The sequence below is a fragment of the Denticeps clupeoides genome, chromosome 6 (genome assembly GCF_900700375.1).
Source record: "Denticeps clupeoides chromosome 6, fDenClu1.1, whole genome shotgun sequence".
Taxonomy (NCBI): domain Eukaryota; kingdom Metazoa; phylum Chordata; class Actinopteri; order Clupeiformes; family Denticipitidae; genus Denticeps; species Denticeps clupeoides.
The window spans coordinates 7,261,283-7,288,747 of record NC_041712.1 but is presented as its reverse complement, the minus strand read 5'-3'; the positions used below and the strand labels follow the sequence as shown (position 1 = coordinate 7,288,747).

The window sequence follows — 27,465 nt, the reverse complement described above, 5'->3', positions numbered from 1 at the left end:
CCTTCCTCTTGAATTTGCATGTTTGATTGAATGCATCTGTAACATAAATTAGAATACTGTGTATACTGTAAATACTGTTTAATTTAAAAAAAGAAATAAAGTAAGAAAATTCACCACCACATGACTCGGAATACCCAGTCCAAAAGAAAAGTCCTGGTGCTTGCCTTTTGGACTGGGTATTCTGAGTCCTCCCTTGGAATCCCTCTGGAGCCATAGCCAGGATGAGGTTGAACTAATGTGGCAGTCCCCTCACTGCATGTATCGCTCTGGGGGTCAGCACAGGATTCTTATTGCCCCCCCCTAGTCTCCCTCTCTCTCTCTCTCTCTCTCTCGCTCTCTCTCTCTTCTTTGTTCTCACTCATTTTCTTCTCGAAATCCCATTCTGACTTATGCAGTGGGACAGGGGAGGCAGACAGCAGACTGTAGATGTGCATTCTTTCTTTTTGCTCCTCTCTGACCCCTTTAATGTGTGACTATCATTCTCTCTCTCTCTCTCTTCCCCCCCTACTACTCCACAGCCTCTACAGAGCACAGTTCCGATTTGGACTTTTCCATCTGCTGGTCATTGCTGCAGTAATATGGTAAGAAGCAACTAGACATCTGTCTTCGTTGAAACGTATGTAGAATTAGGTGGAAAATGGTGATCTCTGCTATGACTAATGGTCAGTTATGTGTGCCGACTCACGGCTGTCATTCTGGTGTGTTTTATAACATGCACCTCAAGCAGTTTTTGTGTTCTTCACTCAGATTGAAAAGACAGCAACGGTTAGCTTTTAGTCTAGCCGTCATGCATTCACAGATGCACAGATGTTCCCACATGGAGAACCACATGGAGGAGCCCCAACCGAATAACCGTGATCCGCATGGACCTTCGGAAGGAGACGGCAGGAGGCAGGAGGGTGAGTGTCAGGTGTAACTCCGTATTCCAGAGTCCCAGAAAATCATTTCTCATTTGTGAGGATGGAACACTCAATATATACTGTACATGTTAGTTGTATTTGAAAGGGGGAAATAGGATCATTTGACGACTGCATTGGTTGAAACTTTTTTAACATGCCCAAAGGTTCACTCTTTTGCCAGTGGTTCACTCTTTTGATAAGCAGTGCTGTGTATTGAGTACTGAATCCATAACATTTTTGTGTTTGTAATGTGTTAAATGTGTAATGTGTCCTTGAAATAATAGTCTAGTTAAATCCAGACGCTTTCTGTTTTAGTAGTACACTTAAGTCCACTTATGAGGAATAAATTTGGTAACTAATTTGCCATTTTAAAGTTTATTAGCCACTAATTTTGTAGATTGAAAAAAAACATGCTTTTGGATACTGAGGTTTGGCTTACATAACAGTGCTTATGTACCATAATAAATATATCAAGAATTATGAACATTTGTAGATGAGGAGAAGGGTTGATAAATAGTTGAATAGTTGAAATAGTGGAAACAACCCATAAGGAAACTTGAATTTGAAATAGATTTTCAAACAAAGATTTTCAAAATGACCTGCAATTAACAAGAACAGCAATTTCTATTTAGAAATGTCAGCCCCACTTCACATGAGGACCAGACGAATCAGGCTGCAGATCTAACATCCTTGTCATTATGTATGTTTAAAATAATTTAATGTTGGAATTGTGACAGTTTTAGCAATTGGCTGCGAGTGTTTCGGTGCATTAAAGTCGGAGGTGTCTGGTTTTGTTCCTTTTGTGGATGCTGCACAAGATTAATGTGATCATTTGCTTGACTGAGCACATCAACAGTCTTTTGTTTTGTGTGGCTGATTATTATAAGAGATGTGTTCATGTCCCAAGGAAAGAGGCCATTTTATATTTTCAGAATGCCTGAAGAGACATTCTAAATTAGCGGTACTGTATATCCGACAAACACACACAATGGAAGAAATCAGCATCGCTGCTTTGACAGATACATGTTTACATCTACAGTATGCTGTCTCTACTAATCTGAGGATAATTTTCCATTCAAAGCATCACTGCTTTGAAATAGTATGAATTACTATAGTACTATATGAAAGAATTGCTTGTGCGTGTTATTAATTACTTTAAATATAAATAACAAAAAGACTGTATAAACATCTGCAAATTGTTTCATTTAGTAAAAAGTGTAAGCACATTAAAGTAAGAGTACTTTATCAGGTCTGAAAAAAGAAAAATGATATTGTTTTGGATGAATTATTAATGGTAGTTTCTTAGATATTTCAAATGAAATGAAAATAAGACTGCTGTGCTGCAAAAGTACCAGACATAGATTTGATGCCACGGGCATCCATCACATCTAGAAATGATTTCCACACACTGACAGAAGCTGCCAGGAGTGGATCTGATGATCCAGAAGTGTCCTGATGATCATCCCTCGACTCCAAACGACTTTCTCATAACGCTGTCCCAGTACACCAGTCTTTGGCTGTGAGACTCAAGGAACACTAAGGGGTGTTGATGTTCTCATGAATAAGGCAGAAACAATTTGGGAACTTTCCTGGTGCGTCCCATGAATAAATTGTTGCTGTCACAGATCTATAGTGCAAGTGTAGTTGGAGAGCCTCCCATGATTTCACTCTGAGAGCAAAACCCTAAAGCCATTTAATGACGGAGCAGTTACTGAACCCTCCGATTCGTCTCTGAAACTCGAATCAACGTGGTGACGAGAAACTTTTACAAAACTTTTGCAAAAAATGCTCATTATGATTGCTCTCAGCGTTGCGTCCGTGGTCGACAATGTAAATTCTTACCTTACTTACGATCAGTGTGTACAGTACAGTACAGTACAGTGTCTTTTTGCAGACAGGTCTAAGCAGAAAGAGATTTGTTTGCCATGAAACAGGTGAATTTAGCTGTAGCATGAAATGTTGGAAAGAACATCTCATGTTAACATAGCTAGTTCACTCACAAACTACTTCGTTCTTCTTACCTTGGAATAATAGCATAGCACAAAAATAGCAAAGAAAACATTGCAGGCCTGTTTGCTTTGACTTTTAGTTTGTTCCACACTACAAATCTGTACATGTTCTTTCAAAGATGCTGGGTGGATCCCTTCTCCTGAAGGGTCTGAATTGAAACTGCAAACCTACACCCCAGAAGAGCATGAAAAGCTCCAGACCGGAAGACTTCACAAGTGGAGCGGTGAAGGCAGTGATGTGCTGAACTGCTGTGAAACCCCCTCAGACGCCAGGTACGATTGTGTGCAATATGAACCAAAAGTTATATTTGGAAAAAAAGCAATAGCTTGACAATAGCGGTGCCAGGTGTTGGATAATTGGCCAAGAGGAACAATCTTTGACAAATTCAAATTTGTAAAATAATAATCCCAAAAAGGAAACAGTAACTCAGCTACTGGCAAAATGTCCCCTTAATCATAACTCTTCTGAGCCTGTTCATAATGGAAGTGTGAAGACCAAAGTAAAATGCTCATGGTGGCAGGTACACATACAAACAATGCAGAGACAAGATCTCTGACTTCCTCATTCAATCTTTCCACCCCTCTCTGTGGAGCAAACTTTTTTCCCTTTATATATCCATGACCCGTCTGTGTTGTTATTTGTCATGCAATACTTCTTATTTAAGAAACAATTGAGCCAGCTTACTCTTTACTTACTCAGGCTTACATTAAATCTCAAATCACTCGTCGAATATTTTGGAACCATTTAACTAGACTGTACAGGTTCAGAGGAATTGGAGAAATATGTTATAATATTGATTATTATGAAATTATGAATAATGATAATAATGACAGTTATTTTCTGCACTTTCGCGGCTGTTTCACGAAACAGGATTTGATTAATTTAAGTCATGATACTCCAATAGCAATGAACCTTACATCTCTTGGCCAATCATAAATTTTCATTTTAAGTTAACCAGGGATACCCTGGTGAACTGCACTTCTTTTCCATATGTTGGTTTCTCCTCCAGTAACCCCGGATCTGAGAATGGATAGATAAACGAGATTCGAGGGTTTGGAAATTGATCTGGTGTCACCTGCACTCTCTGGAAATAACACTATTATGCCTTTACGGGTACATTGACTTGTGTTTGGAACAGAAGCCTTTAAGAAGCTTTTTGTTACTTAAGGGTAAACATGCGTACCTTTTGCCTCTCATTTGTGCACATATACGTACTTTAAGGCCCAACAATTATCTGAAGGGGAATTGTTTCTGTAAACTTTCTGCATACTTTACTTTACTTAGCAGACGTGACTTACAAGAGGAAGACACCAGCAATTCTCATTCAGTTTCTATAGATTTTGAGTTAGCAAAACTAAGAGCCCTGATGAGGCCTAACTTGTCAGAAAAAGAACATGCTCGGAAATTGTTACGTGCTAGATTTTTTTTTTTTTTTGTGCAGTGTGTGTGCATGTGCGTGTGTTTTAGTGTTAGACTCGTCTGAAATACATTTTGAACAAGTGGGTTTTCAACTGCTTCTTAAAGGTGGTCGTAGTCTCGGCTAGTCAAATGGAGCAGGGCAAGTTGTTCCACAACAGAGTCGATTGGAATCGGAGACCCTGTGAAGAGGGAATTTTCAGTCTCAATTCATTTGCAGATCTGAAAGGGCATGCAGGAGTGTAGTTAGCTAGTAGTGTGTTCATATAAGAGGGTGCACTTCTATTTACAGCCCTATAGGCAAGCATCAAGGATTTAAACTGGGAGCCAGTAGAGAGAAGAGAGAAGAGGCGTGACATGGGTGTATTTTGGCTGATTGAAGATGAGGCGGGCTGCCACATTTTGGACCCTCTGGAGTGGTTTTATGGTGACTGCAGAGGCTCCAGCCAGGAGAGAGTTACAGTAGTCGAGTTTAGAGGTGACCATTGCCTGGACGAGGAGCTGCGTAGCCTGTTGTGAAAACTGTACATTGGTGCATAAGGGGAAGGTGTGGCCTAGTGGTTAAGGAAGCAGACTCAAATCCCAAACCACCAAGGTGCTACTGATGTCCCTGTAGTACTTACTTTATTAACTAGTCTTTATTTTTTGCTAGCAATTATTTAGCTATAAAACCTATATATTTTGCTGAATTAATGAATTAAGTTGGTCATCTTTATTATTTTAGTGACTTCATATTAATAAACAAGAAATATGCATGTGAGTCCTTGTGTTAGGTGTTTAATGCTTATTGAGATCCTTAATTATGAGAAATATGCCACATAAAGATGAGAAATCATGTTATTCGTGTATTAAAAAAAGAAGCAGTACTTTCTCTTGATATGTGGTAATTGAATTCTTTGTGTCATATGACTCAAACTGTCCTGTGTAGTTGTATTGGCATTGCATGGAATTGTCAAGAGGCTGAACCAGCATCACTTCTGGACAAGATGACATCAGTCAGAGTTTTGAAATAGATTTTTTTTATGCCAGGAATAGTTTACATTCACTGCTCATCGTAGCAGGTTTGAGCAGTCTTATACATGTCTATACTGAGTATCCTCAGCCGCACTTGAACCTTGTGCTCTGTAGAACCTGGTGTGAGGAATCCGAATGGAGTTCAGGTCTTCAGCCTTCCCTCCAGCACTCCATTGACTGGCTTTCTTTGAAGGAGGAAGAGTTGGCAGAACCCTTGCCACTTGTAGGCGACGTGGCAGCTCTGCAACAACAACGGGAAGAATACCAGGTAAAACCCTGCTGCAGCATACTCCAGTAAACTGAGAATTCTAGATTATTCCTACTTCTGGTCTTGTTGTTTAGAGTGGTTGGTTTCCTTTAGAGTGGCTTAAATGGTCTGATTCAGTTATCCACCACACCACTGAGTGTTGTACAATTCTTTGGGGCAGCAGCAGCGTATATTTCTAATGAAATATTTGCATAACCATGGGCTGAATTGTCCTTTGTGCTTGTTTAAAATCAGGGCTGACAATATTTCCTATATAAAGGTTCGTTTAATTTTTCATGTAATGTTAATTCCTTTAAGAATTTGTCATGGACAATTAAATGGAATCAGTAGATTCTATTAATATTTTCTTGCTCAGTTGCTTTTGGCCATATTTGCCAGTTCAATTAGATTTCTAATTAGATTTGAATACAAGACAAACAATGTGATTGTTTGTGTTTTAATTGTATGGTTTTTCTGAGTGTTTTTTTGGCCCTCCGTTGCCTTATCTTTGACCGTGATGACAAGATAATGTACATTTGTATATTTTGTGCTTTTCCATACCTTGTAAGCATGCACTGGGGCTATGAGGCTAACAACAGGTGGTATATTCAGAAAATGCTCCTGTCTAATATGCAGGTCTTTGTTGAGGAGGTGAAATCCAGAGGTCCCTTAATTTTTTCAGTGTTGGAATCAGCCCAGGACTTCCTGACTCAGTCTTCTTTGCTAGAAACAGAAGAAGACTTCATCCAATATGGTATGTATGCTCCCATACATGCTCAGTACATGTAGTTTTATTGTATCCAAAACAATACTGTAATGAAATGCTGTTGCTTAATGTAGTGGTAAAATATTTTTTCATTTATAATACTACAGTGGACTAGGCATGTCTCATTAAACCATCCCACTGCAATGCTCTAATTTATTCAAAATGAGAAAAAAATATTCAGCAATTCAGATAGTTCCATGTCATCTTACATGTAATCAGATTCTTTCTGTAATTAACATGACTTCTGCAGACCATTCCCATGGGGAGAATAGTGTACAGTGGGTGTGGCGACAGGCTGGAGTGGTGGCAGCATTGTGGGAGAGGCTAATGGGGCTCTGCACTGCCCGACACAGCCGGATGGAGGCTGCAGTAGTCAGGTTAGCTGAGCTCCAGAGCGCCATGGCTGCACTAAACCTGGAGGTGCAGGAGGCACTGGGAGTGCAGGAGGCCTGGGAACCATTGGGCGGGCTGCTGGTTGACTCACTACAGGACCACATTGATGCCATAAAGGTACCACATGACACTCACTGTTAAAAATCTTTTATGAATGGCACATTCCAGGAGTGATTAATTACTGAAGGAAAAGTAGATCAGTGATCTAAAATGCCTATTTAATTTAAGTAAGCTTTTATTGAAATATGCATGTTCTGGCATTAAAATACCAAAAATCTGTACTCCAGTGCATGGTTTCATATTTTTTTTATCTTTCACTAAAACCAAATTCAGGAAACTGATGTAACTTTCTCTGTGCAGCTTTTTGAGGAAGAGCTGGCTCCCCTTAGGGAAGCGGTTCGGCAAATAAATGAATTAGCCCAACAACTCAGCATGTACGGAGTTCAGCTCACTACAGAAAACACACAGTTGCTGCAACATCTCAACCATCAATGTATACTACTTCAGGTAAAACTAGATTGTCCTCTAAAAGTGCTGCTTAATGCTTAAGGACAATTCTGTAATCAATAGATTTCATGAGTTCTGGTGCCACCATTCTCTATGCACGTTAGTTTACTTCTTTCATACTGTTCTTTCTCAAACTTTCTGCCTTAGTTTTTGTTTATTATGCAACTTCACATTATTTCATAGTCCCATGTCTTTAGTTTTGTTCTATTAAATAAAAAATGCAAGATTGTTATTGAGTAGGTGTGTCCAAGCTTTTGCCTGGTAATGTATGTGTATTTGTACAGTTTGATTTAATTTGGTAAATTAAGTTTAAACCTTGTGGATTTGTACATAAATCCAATAATTATTACATTATTCTCTGATACATCTGAATGCTTTACATTATGTGTACTTCAGATCTCCATAGATGACAGATTGAGAGACTTGCAGGAAGCACACAGATGTTTTGGACCCAAATCCCAACACTTTCTCTCTGGTAAGATAAAAAAAAATTATAGTTCAACAAGAGGTATTTAGTCATAATTTGTCAAACTAGTGGTAGTAGCAGAAATTCAAATTCCATGCACAGTGTTGTGTGCAGGATTCTGGGACATGTAGTTTGAATTGCAGATCACAAGTGAAAATCGCATTTACATTTTTTCTTAAAATCGTTCACCCCTACTGTTTATAATTTGACCTATTATTAATTAAATAAATGAAGCGTGGTATGTGTTTGGTTTTCAGGTTCAGTACAGCCGCCTTGGGAGAGATCTGTATCACCCAACAAAGTTCCATATTACATCAAGTGAGTATGTGCTCCAAACTGAAAAATGAAACGGATCCGTGTATCATATATATTTTTCATTCTGGTAAAACCAATTTTGTGGATGTTGCAGCATTATTTAGCATGCCCCAGAGCACTGTCAGACTTTCATGAAGCTTGACAGTGTTTTTTTTTACTTAAATGTGTTTCAGCCATGAAACTCAGACCACGAGCTGGGACCACCCAAAGATGATAGAGCTCTATCAGGCCATGGGTATTTTCTGTCAAAGTGCCGCTTGCATGCATTATAAATGCATCCAGTTCATGTAAAATGACAGGGGACTGTCTGTGTAATGTACATAATGCATTCCCCTAAACCACTGTTTGTTCAGCCCAGCAGTGCATTGACTGACTTTTTTCTGTCTCTCTACCTCTCTTTGTCCATAGCTAATCTGAATCACATCCGTTTTTCTGCCTACAGAACTGCAATGAAACTGCACTGTTTGCAGAAGTGTTTAAGATGTGAGTGGTGCTGCTTCAAACATCAGTAACAGCAGGCCTTTCTACATATATGCGCATAAGGGCAAGAAAGCTGACCTTGTTTTTTCCTCTCTCTCAGTGAGCAAGATGAGTCTGGGCAGCGTGGTGGCTGTGTGCCCCAGGTCTGAGCCCAGAGACATGGTTGTTGGATTGACTAGCCCAGTGGAGGTCATGGGGTCAGGGTTCATGGATGTGCTGGAGGTCATCCATGCATTGGGTGCTGTTAAAAATTCACAATTGCAATTGTTATTTTGCAGTAGCCACGGTGTAGGACACATTTTTTTGTACCAAGTGACACATTTACATTTAAGGCATTTAGCAGACTCCCTTATTCAGTAGTAACAGGGACAGTGCCCATGGAGCTAAGGGTTAAGTGTTCAGGGACAAAATGGAAGTGGGAGTCACAGGGAGAACCGGTGACTTTGTGGTCTTCATAGGCAAGTGTGTTACCCACTAGGCTACTAAATCTCAATTTCTTAATCGGGGACCAACAGATAAATTATCTATCAGATTCTGTTTTTTTTTTAAGCAAGTTCATATCCATTGCAGACACACATTGCATAATCAGAAAATGCGTGTCAGGTCACATTGATTGGTATAGTGTAAAATGCTCATTAGTACTTGTACGTTGTAATAGTTTGGTGGTTTTCTTCTCTTTTTTTCCTGTTGCCTTTGTCCTCCTTCATCACTTCCTGTTAATCTGAGAAATTTTTTTTTTTTTTGCATTTTATCTGGAAACTACTGCTTGTAACTCTTAAGACATTTACTGTCTTAAGACTTTATTCAATTCAAATCTTACAGGTGCACTTTATGCAAGCAAGGAGGTGGAGCAGCAGCAGGAACTTAATGTCCCCCTGTGTGTGGACTTGTGTCTCAACTGGCTGCTCAGTGTGTATGACAGGTGAAGCTATCTTCGTGTCTCACTATGCTATGCTCCCTGCATCTTACACCACCCAGTTACTAATATCATAAGTAGCCCAGCTGAATACAAAGCTTAATAGTGGCCTAAAGGACAGTTCTCTATCCAACCAATTTATGGACCTAACCAGATCTTGGCTTCAAGCTTAAAGTAACTGAGAAATCTTCCCTGTACTGACATGTGCATTGCAGCAGATGTCTGTTATGTGCAGTTGTGTGCCGAATAGATTGAGAACGTTGTTCAGCTGCTCTGTTTATGTCTCCCGTAGTGGACGCACTGGGAGATTACATGCCCTGTCCTTCAAGACTGGACTGGTGTGCCTGTGCCAAGCTGACATCAAAGACAAATGCAAATGTAGGTGTGTGTGTGTGTGTGTGTGTGTGTGTGTGTGTGTGATCATTCCAGACAAATGAGGGAAGAAGAAAAATAAACACACGTGATTGATATATTTATTGACAAAATTATCTGCCTCAGTTTTGTTCCAGGAGGTGAGTGGAGCGGACGGCCGGACAGATGCTCCTCACCTGGCCAGCCTACTTCAGGAGCTGATGCAGATTCCGCGCCAGCTGGGTGAGGTGGCAGCCTTTGGTGGGAGCAACGTTGAGCCCAGTGTGGCCAGCTGCTTTCGCATGGTGAGAGAACATAACATATCCCTGCTTATATGTACTGTTGCGGAAATTCCAACCTTTTTTCCAAAAGTCCAAAACCCACTCAGAAAATAATGTCAGTCAGATTAGAGCAAGCTTCTTTAATAGAGATGAAGCAGTCGTGTGGCCGGAACGCAATCTGCTCGTTCCAACATGGTCTTATATACAATAATAATTACAATACAATAACTACATCCTTCAGTGGGCATTCTTCCAATATTTCCAACATATTTATTTGTCCAAGTCATGTTGGGCTAGCCATTACTATGTACTAGGTGTGGTCATTGATGCACATGAGAGCTTCTGCAAACATGGTGGCTCCCCACGTATTTCATCACTTTCAATTGGCCAGATCAAAAGAAGAACATGATTTATGATCATGTCAATCTCATATTCTATCATATGTCTTATCATTTATCGCTTTTAATTAACTGGACCAAAAGAACAATCAGCAAAACATGTTTTTCAACTGCAGATATCTTGCATATCCCATCATGCGACAAGTGACTGTCCCAGCAAGGCAGACCGAGTCTCATAGTGTTGGATGCGCTCCAAAGTTCACAGGGAGTTCACCATATAACTGTATGAAGGGTCAGAGTCTGCAAAGCTACAAAGGCTCACAAAAATACACAATATTTGAGTTCAATCGGTAAAAGGGGACAATATGCATATAAAGTATGTGGTTTCATATAGAATATAGAATAAATCCAATTATTATGAAAGGGATAAAACAATTAGTAATATGCAATATGTACATAACATTTGTATTAATATAGAATGTATAAATGGTTATTAATATGGAACATATTAATGTATATAAAGGGGTTATTAACATGGAATATACTTTCCACACACCAAAGTTATGTAGGTTATTATGAAGAAAATGAAAAGTATACAACAGTATCAGTACAGACAGATGTCTGTATTGTAGTATATATTACTAAAAGACCATTTGTTCATTTCTTCAGTATTCTTATATTTCAGAAATTTGGAATTATTTCCTTTAACCTCTCAATAAAGCTCAATATGTTTGTTTGGTTAGCTGTATATTCATTTCTTTACGGACCTCCTTCTCTCGATAACATGTTTCACTATGCAGGCACCAGGCAGGAGCTCAGTGGGCTCGTCTGACTTTCTTGAGTGGATGAGCCTGGAGCCACAGTCACTGGTCTGGTTGCCCCTGCTGCAGCGAGTTGCATTAGCTGAGCACACACTGCACCACGCCCGCTGCTCTGTCTGCAAGCACAGTCCCATCCGTGGATTCAGGTTACATTCTAAACATGTCAGACTGTAATGCTGTTTTATTATTGGATTACTTCCTAGGGACAGAAGGAAAACAAGGCCAACAGTGGGCCTTTTTTTATGAGAAAAGTTTTTTTTAATTAATATTTATGTATTTATTTATTTTACACAAATTTCTCTTTTTAAAGGTACCGAAGCCTTAAACAATTTAATGTGGACATCTGCCAGGCCTGCTTTCTGTCCGGCCGTGCATCCAAGGGCAAAACTCTCCATTACCCCATTATAGAGTACTACACACCAGTAAGACCCATACCTATCATATACAACTAAGGGATAAGTGCATATTTTCAAAAAAGACTTGATGGTGAGTTGTCATTGATTATTGCTTGACTGGACTGATGTCAGGAATTATATGATTCAACACTTTACAAGACTGACCTTAGGCTATTGACAGAACCAATTATGATAATATTTATGAACGTTAAACTATATTGAAATAATATAAACAAATACAGATTCTGTGATGGTCAACCAGCAGGTCAGTTGGTTTTCTTTTCACAGAGCACATCTGGGGAGAGGATACGGGACTTTGCTGAGACATTAAAGAACAAATTTCGGTCAAAGGACTATTTCAGCAGGCATCCGCAGAGGGGGTATTTAGCCTTGCAGTCTGCTCTGGGCCCTGAGAGAGACATCACGTGAGCTTCAGAACACATGTTAAAAACGGAAATAATCTCTGGTCCTGGCTGAATCCGAATCTATTGCTGCCTTTTTCTCCAGCCCGAGTTCTTCTCCAAAGTTTCCGCATGCTGACACACACTCCAGAATCGAACATTTTGCCAACAGGTTGTTGCTTTCTCAATCGTAATATCATGATATATTTTCCATATGTAATACCAATGAATGTACTCGTGAAAGTGATTGTGATTGTGAAAGTGAAGTGATTGTCATTGTGATACACAGCAGCACAGCACACGGTGCGCACAGAGAAATTTGTCCTCTGCATTTAACCCATCACCCTGAGTGAGCAGTGGATGACAGGCGCCCGGGGAGCAGTGTGTGGGGACGGTGCTTTGCTCAGTGGCACCTCAGTGGCACCTTGGCGGATTGGGATTCGAACCAGCAACCTTCTGATTATAAGGGGTTGCTCCCTTAACCGCTAGGCCACCACTGCCCCTTGTAACTGGACACACCTCCTCATGTTTGTACCTCCTGCCATGTAAAACCAGTCATACATAATGAGCTCAAAAAGCTAAGCTTTTATTGACTTTTCAGAGTTGCTGCTGAATCCTGATTTTCTACTGTTTCCTAATCTACTGAGTACTAGAAGACTTTCCTCTGAAAATTCTTTAAACTCAATGCTGAAGATTTGGCTTTTACACACAAAACTAACACTGCTACTTCTGATTCATCAAACCTCAATCTCCAACAATCATGGCATAAGCAAATTGGCAAGTTAAAAATGAGGAATAACTAAAGCGATTTAGAGGTTAGCATATGTTTCACCGGTCAGCGAATGTCACTGCTGCCTGTTCAGTAGGCATTACACAGATGCCAACCTACATCAGTGTTCAGCAGCCAAACGGGGCACAGACTGGCGTGTCTCAACTTCTGTCCTGTGCTTCAGTTCCTTCTGTCCACCTAAATGAGCACATTGCTAATGAGAATAGTTGTTCTGGCGTGACCTACTGTAAATACTGTGGTTAATTATTACTGCACTGTTTGGCACAATATGCCCTCGTCTTACAGAGCAACTGGCAAACAGAATAAACAATGAATCCCATTTTAAATGATGATGAAAAGTGATAAATTATAATGATAAATGTGATTTTTTTTTTATTTAAAGTATAATCAGCCAAAAAATCATTCAGTAAGTAAACATTATACAGAATCTTTGACTTTTTTTAAAGTGGTTTAATTGGTTGTCAGATATATGTATGTTTTTTTTTTTATCCCAGACTGGCACAGATGGAAAAGCAAAGCTGTTCGTTCTTCAGCCACAGCCTGTGAGTTTTATGTTGCACCACACTGCGTTACTCTTATTACTGGGTGTCCAACAAAACCTGAAGATCTCTTCTGACACAGTTTTGTGTCTGAAATGCCACTTTTCCAGTATATTTGGGGTCAATAGAGAACCCTAGTGGTTCCCCCATCAGAACAATAGGTTCTTTCTCTTGATGAACTTGATGAAGACCTAATGTAGATTAGCTTGAATAGTAATGTGTTATCTAACCTTGTTGGTCTGTGTGTTGTCCTGTTCTGTGGTGATGTGAGAAAGGGATGAAGATCAGTATCCAGTTCCCCACTCCAGCCATTGTTCTGGACTCAGCTCCCCTCACCTGCCCAGAAATACTGGAAAAGAGACCCAGGAAGAGCTTCAGCAGACCCTGGTCATGTTGGAACAGCAGAACAGGTATAGAGTATTACTTGCTATATAAGAAATACTTTGAATGTGTAGGATCCACTTTATCAAGGTTTTCTTTATGATGGTTCATTGTTATCCTTCCTTGTAGAATTTTGCAGGCAGAGTACAGAAGACTGAGGTGGCAGTACACGGAGGCTGAAGCCAGTCCTCACCTGTACAAAGACTCCTCGGGGTCGCCAAGGTCATCAGGGGGTCAGGAAGTGGCCCTGCTGGCTGAAGCCAAGGTTTTGAGGCAGCACAAAGGACGGCTGGAGACTAGAATGCAGATTCTAGAGGATCACAACCGGCAGCTGGAGTCACAGCTGCAAAGACTCAGAAAGGTTCTGCTGCAGGTGGGTCCTGTTGCCCAGACATGGTGCTGAGGTTGGTCTGTATTTAGGGACTTTAATCCTTGTGTGTGCATTAGTTTGTTTGCAGAGATGTACATGATTACCCTTTATGATGTTCAATGGTATAAAACATATATAATGTGTGCAATATATAACCTGTCATTGTCTCCAAGATTATTAAACTGAGACTGGCTGTTCAGTCTCAGTCTGTTAATTGTTCCTGTCTTGTTCTGGACTGGAGTCAGGGAACACAGTGTAGAGCTGCCTATCTTGGCCCCAACGGGGGCCTATCATTTTATTCTGGCTTGTGTCGGGTCGAGCTTGCACGGTAAATGAGCGATCAGTAAACACAAACGTCCGGCCTATGGTACCTATCCTTTACGTATGATTCACTGCAGATCTTTGCAAGAAAGGATGCTGAGTAGGTGGAGGCTAGCCTCTGGCACATTTCTTTGCGTAATTCCTTCAGTATAGTGAAAGTTTGAAGTGTACGTGAAGTGATTGTCATTGTGATACACTGCAGCACAGCACACGGTGACACAATGAAATGTGTCCTCTGCTTTTAACCATCACCCTTGGTGAGCAGTGGGCAGCCATGACAGGCGCCTGGGGAGCAGTGTGCACATAACTCTGGAGCTAACTCCTGTTTTTCCATGGCAAGTGGCGAGCCAAATAAATACAGAGTAGGGCTGCGTGGTATAAACGGTATAAACCGTATGCAACATAAATTTGGCCAACGGGAGAGGTCTTGATTATACTGGCTTACCCCAGAAATATCTGCTCTTAGCCAAAATTAAATCATGCCTATTAGTTTTGGGCAAGAGCACAGAGCGCATGGCAGGGTTTCCACAGAACTTTAAAAAGTCCTAAATTCAAGTTTCCAAAAAAATTACATCGACAGCATTTATCAGACGCCCTTAGAACGACTTACAATCAGTAGTATGGGACAGTCCCCCTGGAGTCCCCCCACTCAGGGTTAAGGGTGTTGCTCAGGGACACAAGCAGGTAGTAAGTGGGGTTTGAACCTGGGACTTTGTGCTCTTCTGGGTCATAGGTGAGTGTCTAAACCTCTACAATACTAAGGCCTTAAATATCATTAAAAAATTGACAGTTTAAAGGTTTTAACGTTTACTAAATGCAGCGTGCGTGTCAGTGCCCAATCTGTATCACATGCCTGATTGGTTCTACGATTGGACACTGACAGTGTGCATGAAAATGACCGGGGACAAAAAATTAATTTTTAAAAATCACAAAATAAAATCTTGGAATCCTGGAGGAACTGCGTGATAAAATATGAAAAAGAATAGTGTTATTAAAATATTTTCTGATAATATGATCAACTCCACAGGATAGTATCTGTAAAATGTTTTTTCCTGCTGCAGTGCCTTTGCCATGGACACGTTACCCATTCAAAATCAGTTACATTTCACATATTTCAATTTTAATCTCAGTAATCACAGTGTGACTTTTTTGTGCCAAATCGTGCAGCCCTAATTAAAATCAAGACATTTTCTGTGACCCTCAAAGTCAACAGATGATTCTGAGAGCAGCGAGTCAATGGGAAGCACATGCACACCTAAGGAGCAAGAGCCCCTGGACAGGGGACCAAGCACAACAGACACTGAAGAAGTGGAAATGGCAGGTAATCTAGTTAAAGTTAAATTTGCATGAAAAATGTGTTTAATTGTTGAACAAAGGGCGGTATCTGAGAGTGTGAATTTTGAGTTTAATTCAGTGCTTACTAGTCCTATAAAAAAGATGCTAGATTGAGTTCATCCAACTGAAAAGTCTCAATCATGTGTATGAATCCTTCGAAAAAGATAGTATGCCATGTCATGTTATTTTGGAGCCTTGGAAGCGAGGAGTGCATGATGAAGGGATGTCATTTCTTCATATTCTTCAACTGAGCACAATGCCCACACCTATGAAGGCCAGTGACTTTAATGGGAAACCATATTTTCATAAAAATATGTTTTTGTGTTTACTCAATACAGCACATCAACAGGACCAGGAGGAGAGTGACACCGCATCCAACCTTCAGCAGGTCATTGAGCAGCTAAGGACAAGCTTCCAATTAGACACTGGTGAGGGAGACTTCCAACTCTTCACAATCAGCTGAGCCAGTTCCAAAAGTGATCAACCAGGACTGACCCACAACCATTAAAATATCTCTCCACATCTGTTATACCTTTCACTGTTTTAAAGTGTCTGGTCCATACAGGGGGGTCTGTGGGTCTGAGCATAAGAATTCAACATGTTTTATGACAAATTTAGAGCAGGATGCAACATGTTGCACATGCCCAACCCTCCATTCACTAACCACTTGTAGATAAGCCCCATTTTATTTTTTAGATTGCCCCCTGGTGGTTATCCAAAGTTTTAGTCCATGATCTGAAGCTGAACAGAATGATCAGGAAGAAATATTAATTAATGAAATGAAATATTGGTTATATTAATGTTGGCTTGAGATTTTTTTTTATGCTCAAAGATTCCCAATCCTAATAAAATATTATATGGGCAGCAGTCAAAAACTATGCATGATGCACAATTATTCTGCTGTCCTGAGACAGCAAAATATTAACCCCAGATCCAAAGGCTTTGCAGTGAAATGGAGACTGTTGTGGAACAACAGTGAAATCTGCACTTTATTTCATAAGAGAAATGTGTGGAATTCATTTCAAAGCCTTGAACTTTGAACTTTATTTGTCCCCAAAAGGCAATTTAAAAGGCACAGTAGAGCAGTTGTTACATTAGGCACAACACAATCACAACGCAATGACAATGACAATTTTCTGCATATTGCACTAATTTCCAAGGATATGCATTTATGTATCTGACCAGAACGTCCATAATTCCTATTGCAGTTTTGTTCTGTTTTTTTTTCCAGGTACTTCCACCCCATTGTAAACAGAGCAGCTGAGCAGAAAAAAAATATATATTTTTTCTATTTAGTATGACAAAGTGGATGGTTTTTAAAGGAATCAGATCTAAATTACTTTGATATTTATGAGAGGTATTGTTGGAAGTACTGTGCTATTTACTTTCTTCTTTTGCTTTAATATGATGCAAATTTGCTTTAATATGACGCAAAATTAAGTTTTTATTGATTGCATGAATTCAGAAAGTTTTGGGTACCCGTCTTTCATTGTAGTTATGTGTTAAATATGTAAACTGCAAATTAGAATTCTTCTGATGTACATGACAATCAGGGGTAAAAATATAGAATGATAAATACTCAACAGAACCATTTATGGCACACGAATACCTCAAGATAAGCATTTGTACATGACAATTTCAAATCTCACCTAGGAGCCATATTAAAATAATTATTTCACTGTGTTATAAAACACATGGTTTTATCTGACATAAAATATTTATCAGCATTTGTGTGTGTTTGGCTTATTTGAAATTGTGCAATAAATTGTCCTTCCACTGTCACACACTGACTGGTTATTATGTGTAATTGTGTCTCTGTTAAAGAGGAGGTTGGGATTTTACTGTTTGTTCCGAAGAGTCACGGCTACAGCTCACAACAGCTGTATTGGTAACCGAGTGGGTAACACACTCGCCTATGAACCAGAAGACCCAGGTTCAAATCCCACTTACTACCATTGTGTCCCTGAGCAAGACACTTAACGCTAAATTGCTCCAGGGGGGGACTGTCCCTGTAAATACTGATTGTCACTCTGGATAAGGGCGTCTGATAAATGCTGTAAATGTAAATGTAAGAAAACAGGAGAACAATCTCTTCACAGTGTTAATATAATATATGAGGTCTGTCATGACATCAGTGCCTGTTTTGATGAAACTACTGTCATGACAAAAATGTATCAGAAGAGGGCGCTAAAGGCACAAATTCTAATTTGACAGTTCAGTAAAACAGAAGCCTCCGCCTGAGAACAACGCAACGCTGCACATACCTGTATCTATTGCCACTTTTGTTTATTTCAGTTTCAGGGATTATTTAATTCCAATTGGCACTGACCAAATCTGAGATGCAACGTTCCCAGTCGTATAGAAGATAATAAGTCTATTTATCTCAATAATTTAAATATAGCATTTAAATAGGTGACTAGTATGCTTAACTGGCAACAACTACAACAATTGTTTGTTGCTTGGAACCAGTGTACCCAACCTTGGCGTGGTGCAACTTTCTGATGGAAGTTCAAGGTTCGAGTCCTGGTGGGGTCCAGTGGTTTGGCTGAGAATTGGTTTTTGTGTAGATTCTTACTTATGTTACGGCATATTACTAATTGATTAGATTTAGCACATAGGCCATAGGTGACAATCTAATAATAGATTAATGCCTACTATTATTTTTATTATTAACAGGATAATAAGAAGAATCATACAAATGTATATATTGATGAAAATTGTGAAAATTGTGAAAAAAGTTACAAAAGTGCTTTTGTACCCTAATGCTTTTTTCTGGTTTATATCTTGGATTCTCCTGTTATGGGTTGCCACAGCAGTCTGGTGTTCCACACAATTGACATTGCAAAAGTTTTACACCTGATGCCTTTCCTGACACCAACTTTCCCATCCATGTACGCAGGCTTGAGACCAGCACCAAGAAATACATCGAGTTCTATCTAAAGAAAGTGTATTAATAATACTAAATAAAATAATAACTAAATAAAACTCAATGCTGTGTAATTTTTGTATTTTCATTAGATGTTCAGACATTTGGAAAAACTCTCTCGGAAGAGTTGCGATAGCTTGTTTAGAAACAAGAAATTCAAGACCATTGTCCACTGACCACTGTAGTCGTGGTCGACCAGCAAAGATCACTACAAGAGCAATGTGTGTAAAAAAAAAAAAAAAAAACATGAATAAAATCAACACATCATGTCAAAATCTGCAATATCTACTGGCCAAAGAGAATACACAGTAGTGGTCTGTATAGGAACACAGGCTGCAAAATGTGATGAGGATCAGAGGCATAGGTGTGTATGCCGCACAGTATATTCACATAATAGCATGTTTAATAATTTGGCAACTGCCGAATACTTGGTATTACTCAACCCAGCTTTTTTGAGGGGTGTCAGGGCAGTTTTTACCATTTTTTGTATGTTTTTTATTAATTATATAATTATAATTAATTATTCGTCATGTCAAGGGCTTCTTACAAGCCTGATAGCGCTAGAAGGATGTTTTACATAAAAAAAACTTTCCTTACATTCGACGCATATGCTCGCACAATCTTCACTTAAACCCCAATCTTCACTCAAACCTGTCTACCTTGCACACATTTCAAACCTTCCTCTGTGACACAAACTAAGATTTTAAACATACACCTGCAGCCCATAATACTTTCTCGATATGTAGCTCACTTTTCAACTGTTCAAGCAGCTTTAACAAGAACTGAGCTGTAGTGGAAAATTCTGCAAGTTTAAGCCGGAGATCCCTGTCACACATTTTAGACTGACATTATTTAGACTGACCACATTTTATCATTTGAAGTTCAATATCTTGATAAAGCATTCAACTATTTATTATTATACATGTTTATTAATATTAACAGAAATACATGGACTTGGAACTGAAGCAAGTGGAACACAACCCAAGAACAGTCCATTCAGTGAAACCCCAGGGCACAATGCATATTAATTTCGCTTGCAGCAGTGTGTTTAGGGACACGCCATCATTTGTGCAACAGAAGAATCGGTAGCATTTTACAGAAGGTTCTGCTATTAGAATATGTACTTTATATCAAGTTAGTTTGATGTGCATCCTGATGCACAGACTAGTACTATATAATAAACCACACCTTATAAATAAACCAACGATTAGGACCTGAAGTAGGATCCAAACACAGATGTTATTTGTATGAAAAAACTACAGCAACTACATTTAATCAATCAGAAGCTAGGGTTTTCTTTACAGCTCATTTCATTCAGTGTTTTATTGCACAGTGTTCTGCTTTACATAGTATAAAAATAATATGAACAAAATTAATATAGCAATTCATCTGTACTCGAGGCTCATGCAGTTTGGCAGGGATTGCTGATAGTGGATGACATACCACTTAAAAACAGTAAACATGTACTGCTACCCTGAGGGTGTACAGTGCACAGTGCTCCAGCATCAGGCGGCCCTTTGTGTCTTTTGTTTGGGCTTGTGTTGTATGGACTATTTTTGTTCTACATCACAGCTCATGTTTTTATAGAGCTATGTCCATAGCTGTGTGTGTATATTTTATGTGAGCTGACAGTCTTTGGGGGCAAACAAAATGGCCTTTGGTTATCATCATTTCCCATGTTTTTCATGCGATGCTGTTGGTCCTGGATAACACTAGGCCGGATTCCAAGATGAAAAGCATCATGGCGATCTGAGATAAAAACCTTTGGTCTGTGCATTTCATGTAGACTTGCACTAATTCCAACCCCAAATGAATTGATTGCTTCTCTTAATTATGAACTTGTCCTGATTTTTACTTTACATTACTCAGAGATTAACTAAAAGAATAAACTTCCAAATATATAAGGACAAAATTGACTCTATTTCAGGTTTTGGTACCTTTAGTGTTGTCTCTTTTTGCTGTTGTTGTCCAGTCCATCAAGTCGTAGTTTCAATTTAAACCAGAAAGTTGATTAAAGTGTCAGATGGAGTTAGAGCTTATTCACGTGTAAATTGAGCCAGTCACTGGGTGACATGGATGTCCTCATGCCACAGTACTTTGTAAGTGAACCAGTAAATGACATTGAAGACAAGGAAGCTGAGGGGAAACACTGCCCTGGAGATGGTGTCAATGCGTTTAGCCCGGTCCACAAAACGGCGACGTATCTCAAAAAGAGCATGTCCCGGGGGCAGACCCGAAAACATGGCCGCCGTCTCCGACAGAGGCCCGTCTCCTCCCAGGACGCATGGCTCCACTCCGTAAGCATTAAAATAATACACCTGATTCTCCTGGGCCATCTGCTCCTCCTGTGGCAACAAGGAAACTCATGTGAATGGAATATCTTGAAGGCTGGGCTAGTTGCACACAAACGCGTGTGTTGTGAGGCAGTAATGATGTACCCGAGCGCAGGCGCTGCACTGCCGCTGGCTGCTCCTACAAGAGGAGCTGTTGCCTTGGAGGTCGTTGCTGGGCTTCCCCTTAGCCTCGCCTGCTCCTCGGCTTGGGCCCGACGCCGCCTGCTCAGAAGGAACGCACGCATCACAGGGCCATGTTCCAGGATGGATCGTTGCTGGAAGATACGGCCTGAGCGCATCTGTGGAAACCCCTAATCTGCTCATCCATCCGACTGCGTATAGGCACTGTTGCCAGCCCCGGTCTGTGGCATCATTAATTTTTTTGCTGAGGGTTATACTCTGTTGGCAAAAGGCTGTCAGTTACGGTATTTATTTCCCCCCGCCGTTCGCACTGCACTGCAGGCCTGCTGAACCACTCAGCCAACGTTTAATGGGTCTTTTGTATTCCCTCTACAACACCATCTGACCTCAGTTTTAACATCTAATGTTCTGCAAGAAGCTTTGTATTATTTTACTGTGTGCTCTAGTTTCCACTTCTGCTTTTTAAATGTTTTTCTTTTGTTCTGCATATTTTTTTCATGTAAGGGCCCATGTAAAAAAGAGCAAAAGAGATGAAAAAGACCATTAGCCCCTTAAACTGGCACAAGACCATTTACTTGGGGGGATTTTTTCGTTTTTTCTGAACAGGTCACTGTGTCATCTTGGTTCCAGCTTATGGGACCAGACAGCCCAGCGTACCATGCTCCCCATGCCAAACCGTCCGCGTAGAGGCAGCATAAAGACACAGTGACACACATCTCGGGCTCAGTGGAGGGGTTTACGTACAGATTTCTGCTCTTCTCTCATCCTCTTCCTGAGCCGGAAGAACTCCTTGTGTTGCCGGGAGACAAAGTTGACCGCCGCGTATTCCAGCAACGCTGCAAACACGAACAGCAGACACACGGCCATCCAGATGTCGATGGCTTTTACATAAGACACCTGCCGACACAGACGCACTGGTTTTACGCACATAAAAGCAACACAAAACAGAAACTAGGCACGCTGACCAAAACAACTAAAAAATAATCTGAATTTAAGGTCAAAGAGAGGTTACATGTAACATGCAAAACGGATAAGTGACAAGAGAGTGAAGGAGCATGGGAGCTTAAGTACGAAATTCTAATTAGGGAATTAGAAACATATGAGAAGGCATATTTAGGATTAAGACAATGTCAAAGGACGATATGGGGCGCAAGGACGTTACTCGCACCAACACCAATTCTGATGCTCCTGTAGAAATGCTGGGACTTACTTTATCTCAACACAGAAGACACATCTATGTTATATTCACGTTTTGGTGTTAAAATAATATCCTGCTCTGACCTTTGGCAAAGAAGCCCTGGAACCAGAGCTCTGTGTTGTCATGGTCAGTACTGTGGTGATGCCAAGGCCAACCCTTGCTGGGGCGGCATCCATATTGATCCAAAAGGAAACCCAGGAGAGAATGACAGTCAGGAGGCTGGGGATGTACATCTGGATGAGGTAGTAGCCCATCTGACGCTCCAAATGAAATTTCACTTCAATGCAGGTGAATTTACCTGAGGCGACAGAAAGAGAGATGCAGTGCACACGCTTGGCTTCCTCCCCTCACTCCTGTGCCTTGTGTAATATTTAACACAGCTGCTAAAAAAAAGGAATAAAAAGGAAAACAGACACAGATTTAAAAAGGCCAAAAACATTTTGTTTGTTTGGACCAGTATTGGTTATGAGAGTGTCAAGCAGAAGAGCAGCAGGATTCATATAGATTTATTTATTTTCCTTTTATAGAAATGCTTCAGGGGTCTGGTATGTCAGGGGTCAGGCTTCAGGGGTCTGGTATGTCACCACACCTCAGACTCCATAAATGATACATCCACCAACAGGTGGTGCTATAGTAAGGGCCTTCCAATTTTGTCTCATATTTTGTCAAGATTCCTTGAAAGCTCTGAATCTTCTTCTTCTTCCTTCCCATGTACTCGGGTTTGGAATCATCACCAAGAAGATCATTGTCACATTGTCCCGAATGCCTGGGTTTGGAAGCTCCTAATGTACCAATTTGGTGTTTCATTTACACAGATCATGAATTCATGTGAGCTCATCTGAATTAGTGTACCACAGTTGGTATAGGATCTCACCTGTATTGTAGTGCTTGGTGCAGTAGCCCAAGTCTTTTTCCTCTTTCAGCACAAACTGAGGCAGCATCAGATCATCAGCCACCTGCACTGGGCCTTCATCCAGCCACTGGAAGATCAGGTCGTTCATTGTGTAGCCAACTACAGGGCAGAAAGTTGGGCTTTAAGGTAACATCTGGGATAACATACCAAAAGGTGACAAGCCCTGTATTATTATATATTTATAAGTATAACTGGCGTTTGGAAATAAAGAAGAATTTTCGAGAAATAAAACAGCCATGCACACATCACATGCAGCCATGACACATGTCACCCTGCCCCTACAAAACATGCAAACATTAAAAAACCCCTCCAGCAGATCTAACCCCCTATGGTGCTGACTGTACAGAGACGTCCTTGACCCACAAAAGTATGAAGAGAGTAGAGAGAGCGTTCAGATATGGACAGAGTCATTCACATCAGAAAATGACTCTTACAGCTCTCCAGCTGCATGCTGCATGTTTGGATGTCCATGGGGAAATTCTTCAGATCCATTGGGCATGACAGCACTAGAGTAAGTCTAGCAGAAAGAAAGAGAGGGGAGAGAAAATCTTGTGTTACACCACATAGATTTTTTCCCCCTCGGTTAACCTTCCAATGAGATCATGGGAAATAAGAATGATGGAATATTGATGGACCTGAGGCTTCAAGAGCCTTTGGTTAATTATTGCAGTAATTAATATATTTTAGCAGGAAATGTTATTTAGTCTTAATAATTTGACCTTTCTGATGCAATGCAATCTCTGTCCTGCATCAAGTTAAAAAAGCAACTATGAAAATCAGTGATATGACTACAATTGGGTAATGCACTGTGAAAACAGTGAATAACCATCCTCTTAGAGGGAAAGGATGTAATCAGGACCTTTTTTCGAACCATGATCAGAGATCACTTATATGTCTTGTGAAGTCTCCTCAGCCTTTTTTAATGATGAAAGTGAAACCATTTTAGAAGACCACAGGACTTCTGGTGAGCATCGAGTACTCTAGGCTTTAGTTGGCAACCCTTTACAAGAATGTCATCATGTCTGAGCTTGGACGAGAGAGTTCTTGCCTGATACTGTACAAGACATTGCCATTCTGGAATATTCGTAGCAGTTTGTTGTCTGTAGTGACCTCATGAAAATTGGCCCCCTTCTCATTAGCAAAGAAAAGGTCAGGTTTCCAAATAGAGTCCAGCATGGAAGGATCCAGGTCCAAAGAATCATCTGGGTACTCCTTATATGCCAGCCGTGGGTCATTCCACTGTTGCCGTAGAAAAACATTTAAACGGTAGTCCTATGGGGCAATAATAAAAATAAACCATTTATACATAATTTCATTGAAATTAATATCAAGACATTTTATTCAGACATTGTTGATGTTGTAAATGACTTGCTGAACATGTCTGTAAATGAATATCTGCATACATGTAAAGGGGAACTTTATCATAATATCTTGATATTAAAGAAGGAAAAAAACTGGCCAAATTCACACTAGTAGAGTATCTAGTGCAAACATGGGTTTGATTACATCATTATTTCAAACATTGTCCATGATTCCTTTTTGTAAAATACACTACGTGTACAGTGGAGTCCATTGGGTCAAGTCTTACCATTGTGGTTTCTGTTATGGACCCAAAGCTGTTGATGAAGATGTTGCAGGTAACATTAACAGGAGGCCCTAAAGGAAATGGTCATTAATGTTTTTCAATGGTTTTATGAAGGGCATTATAGTGACCTTTTCATATATTCATTCAGGAATTAATACAGCATTTTCGGTAAAGATGAAAGACATTTGTGTGAAGCTCGATAAATTGTATTTCCATAGAAACTGTAAATAAGCCTTCGAAATCACCACTAGGACTATTTTTGTCATTGCGGGCAATATGGATTAGGACCTAAACATTAAAACAATGTATTTAAAAAATCTCAAACAAAATATTGATAAAAGACCCAATCTCTACCACTGGCTCCCTGTTGCTGACCGTGGTGCTGAAATTGTATGGGACAGTTTAAAAATCCGATTCTGGATTAAGAAAACTTTATTAATCCCATATTAAATTGCTTTAAATTTGCTTTTTTCTCAGTCATTGCATTGCAGCAGCCATCAGCAATGTGTAAAATGATGTGAACATCTACATTACTATGGAATTAGTATTTCACAATGAGTCATCCACAGGACTGTGGCTAGAGGACACCGATATACAATTAAAAGTATTGTACCATTTCAAAAGGTTTACATAATGCCATGTTCATATTGGCGCTCGAGAGAGCTGTTGGTGATGATGTTGGTTTTTAACTTTCAGAATTTTACATTCATATTTTGCATTTAGTTTCCAGACCAACCGCTTTTAGGGCACCGAGAGTTTAATTAACAGTGAGACGTTGACCTTTCCAACATGCTCCAATTAGAAAGCCACTCCAGAAACAACACACATACTAAATATTTGAGAGCAGTCTCAACAGAGAATATCATTTATTGATTGCATGTTAACTAAATTAGGCAAATTTATGACCAATCAGCTGGGATTTGCAGTGGGATGCGCCTGCAGGTTTGGGTGAATGTGGAGCAAATCTGAATTATGTATGTGTTGCGGGACGCCCAGAGAGGAGTGGGTAGGATGAAGCTGCTGAGTGGATTTCCCAAGAAAAGGGACCAGAGATAACAAGAAGAAATGAGAAAGAAGACACATCCAGGTCTGTGGGTCAAACTTGTTGCCAAAATGGCAGCAAACTGCAGATATTCTGCAGCATGTGGATTATTCAAGATCAACTTAAGCGATCAAGATTTTAAGATTCTTTTACTCATCTTTACTATTCAGTAACTTAAAGTTATTAATGCTGTAACTCCATGGAACAATATATTAAAGGGTCAAAAATGCTTTTTAAAATTCAGATTCACTTGAAGTCCACTACTGCCTTGTCCACTACTGCACTGAGATTTGCCCAGGGCAAACTGACCAGCATCATCTGCATGAAAATAAATGAACTCTTTCGCCTTGTATCTGCAGCTTGAAGGTCAGCCACAAGCAGCACCACTGTGCGCTTTAAAGAAGTGGGTCACCACTCAACTATCAACAATTACGGCATCTGCCAAGACGGGGAACCGACGGCATTATTCAGATGTTGCGATAATCATCAACTTAATTACGGAGATGGTGTCATTCTCGCAGAACCTGGAGGCCATACCGGCCTTTTTTTTACCTTTAAAGTTAGGTCTGATTCGAGCATCATAACCTGAGGTGCGGCCCATCAGTTTGTCCAGGAAGTCAGAGGGGGACATGGGCTTCACTGTTCTGCTGGGAAACTTCATCTGCTCTGTACCAGCTACAGACCTTGAAAGAGAAGTAAAGCAACAGCCATCTCCAGCTAAGCGTAAAGCTACTGCATACTCCGCACACGTCCTTACAATGCACATTCAAATGGTTGCAGTTCATTTTTGTACACTTGTGTGTTTTAGTTTCAACTTTCGAACTTAGTTTTAAACTTTCTTAACATTACTCGTAAATTAATGTCCTTTCCAGAGAGGGTGACTCAAGATGGTCCGTTCATTTCCAAACCCGGGCTTAAATTGAGGGTTGTTGTACAGGTAAATATTTAATGCTGCACATCAAAGCGTGAAAATGTAACTGCAGTATGCCTTATAATGTTTTTGCCAGGCTCTTACTTTATGCATTCACCTCACATTTACATGCAAAACAATATGTATCATGCTCAAAAGGGAGAAATCAACAAGACAGTATCTTACAATGCAGTCTGATTTGATGAAGTATATTGAAGTATACATTGCAGCAGGATCATTTTAAGTAAAAAAAAAAAAAAAAACCCTCTGTTTTTACCTGGTGCAGCTTCCCAGCAGGATGCTGAAGAGGAATAAAATCCAGCAGAAATCATCAAGCATCTTCCTGTTGTTTTTAGAAAAACGAAAGACGCCTTGGGTGGTAAAGGAGTGAGCACAGAGGCTGAAGTCTTCCAGAAGTCGTGTGGAGAAATGACAGCTGAGGGTGCCTGGTGCGGCTCTATGACCATGGCTCATCCGAGGTGGGTTCTTCTGTACTCTGATGCACTTATGGCTGTTTAAACCACTGCTGAATGTCTAGGGTACATTTGCGTGTGTGTGTGTGCGCTCGTACGAGGGGGAAGAAACTCACTTTATCCCTTTAGTTTATATTTGATCATGGAATGGAAAGGGGGGGGTAACATTCTTTATTTTTTATGGCCACATGT

At 40.1% G+C, this 27,465-nt stretch overlaps 2 protein-coding genes across 6 annotated transcripts; one reads left to right on the top strand and one right to left on the bottom strand.

The window, feature by feature from the left end:
- Nucleotides 1-358: 358 nt before the first annotated feature.
- Nucleotides 359-17,534, top strand: LOC114792985 (dystrophin-related protein 2-like). Of its 5 annotated transcripts, XM_028984559.1 has the most exons (26): nucleotides 360-581; nucleotides 748-899; nucleotides 3,028-3,181; nucleotides 5,454-5,607; nucleotides 6,223-6,340; nucleotides 6,603-6,862; nucleotides 7,106-7,252; nucleotides 7,649-7,727; nucleotides 7,976-8,036; nucleotides 8,207-8,268; nucleotides 8,442-8,516; nucleotides 8,614-8,751; nucleotides 9,336-9,435; nucleotides 9,722-9,807; nucleotides 9,928-10,085; nucleotides 11,200-11,366; nucleotides 11,531-11,642; nucleotides 11,904-12,040; nucleotides 12,123-12,188; nucleotides 13,189-13,212; nucleotides 13,301-13,348; nucleotides 13,621-13,755; nucleotides 13,856-14,099; nucleotides 15,624-15,738; nucleotides 16,091-16,180; nucleotides 16,984-17,534. In XM_028984559.1, exons 2-26 carry the CDS (start codon nucleotides 788-790, stop codon nucleotides 17,001-17,003), a joined length of 2,862 nt encoding a protein of 953 aa, XP_028840392.1. In that variant the 5' UTR covers nucleotides 360-581; nucleotides 748-787; the 3' UTR covers nucleotides 17,004-17,534. The 5 variants fall into 5 exon arrangements, with proteins under 5 accessions (XP_028840391.1, XP_028840392.1, XP_028840389.1 ...); XM_028984558.1 differs by lacking the exon at nucleotides 16,984-17,534 and having other exon boundaries at nucleotides 359-581; nucleotides 800-899; nucleotides 16,091-16,977; XM_028984556.1 differs by lacking the exon at nucleotides 16,984-17,534 and having other exon boundaries at nucleotides 16,091-16,977.
- Nucleotides 17,535-19,978: 2,444 nt separating this feature from the next.
- Nucleotides 19,979-27,333, bottom strand: glra4b (glycine receptor, alpha 4b). The gene is made up of 10 exons (XM_028983128.1): nucleotides 27,078-27,333; nucleotides 26,443-26,573; nucleotides 24,852-24,919; nucleotides 24,312-24,535; nucleotides 23,698-23,780; nucleotides 23,225-23,362; nucleotides 22,434-22,648; nucleotides 21,897-22,049; nucleotides 21,117-21,236; nucleotides 19,979-21,023 (listed from the first exon to the last, which is right to left on the bottom strand). The coding sequence occupies exons 1-10, from the start codon at nucleotides 27,272-27,274 to the stop codon at nucleotides 20,739-20,741; spliced, it is 1,614 nt and encodes a 537-aa protein (XP_028838961.1). The 5' UTR covers nucleotides 27,275-27,333; the 3' UTR covers nucleotides 19,979-20,738.
- Between the last annotated feature and the right edge of the window lie 132 nt (nucleotides 27,334-27,465).

Bases quoted from the DNA above. Each gene is read 5' to 3' on its own strand.
- LOC114792985 (XM_028984556.1), top strand. From the start codon at position 788: ATGCATTCACAGATGCACAGATGTTCCCACATGGAGAACCACATGGAG. The intron at 6,341-6,602 runs GTATGTATGCTC...TGACTTCTGCAG, and splicing joins AGAAGACTTCATCCAATATG to ACCATTCCCATGGGGAGAAT. The intron at 8,517-8,613 runs GTGAGTGGTGCT...CCTCTCTCTCAG, and splicing joins TTTGCAGAAGTGTTTAAGAT to TGAGCAAGATGAGTCTGGGC.
- glra4b (XM_028983128.1), bottom strand. From the start codon at position 27,274: ATGAGCCATGGTCATAGAGCCGCACCAGGCACCCTCAGCTGTCATTTC. The intron at 26,574-27,077 runs GTAAAAACAGAG...TTCTCTTTCAAG, and splicing joins CTGCTGGGAAGCTGCACCAG to GTCTGTAGCTGGTACAGAGC. The intron at 21,024-21,116 runs GTACATCATTAC...TTGTTGCCACAG, and splicing joins AGTGCAGCGCCTGCGCTCGG to GAGGAGCAGATGGCCCAGGA.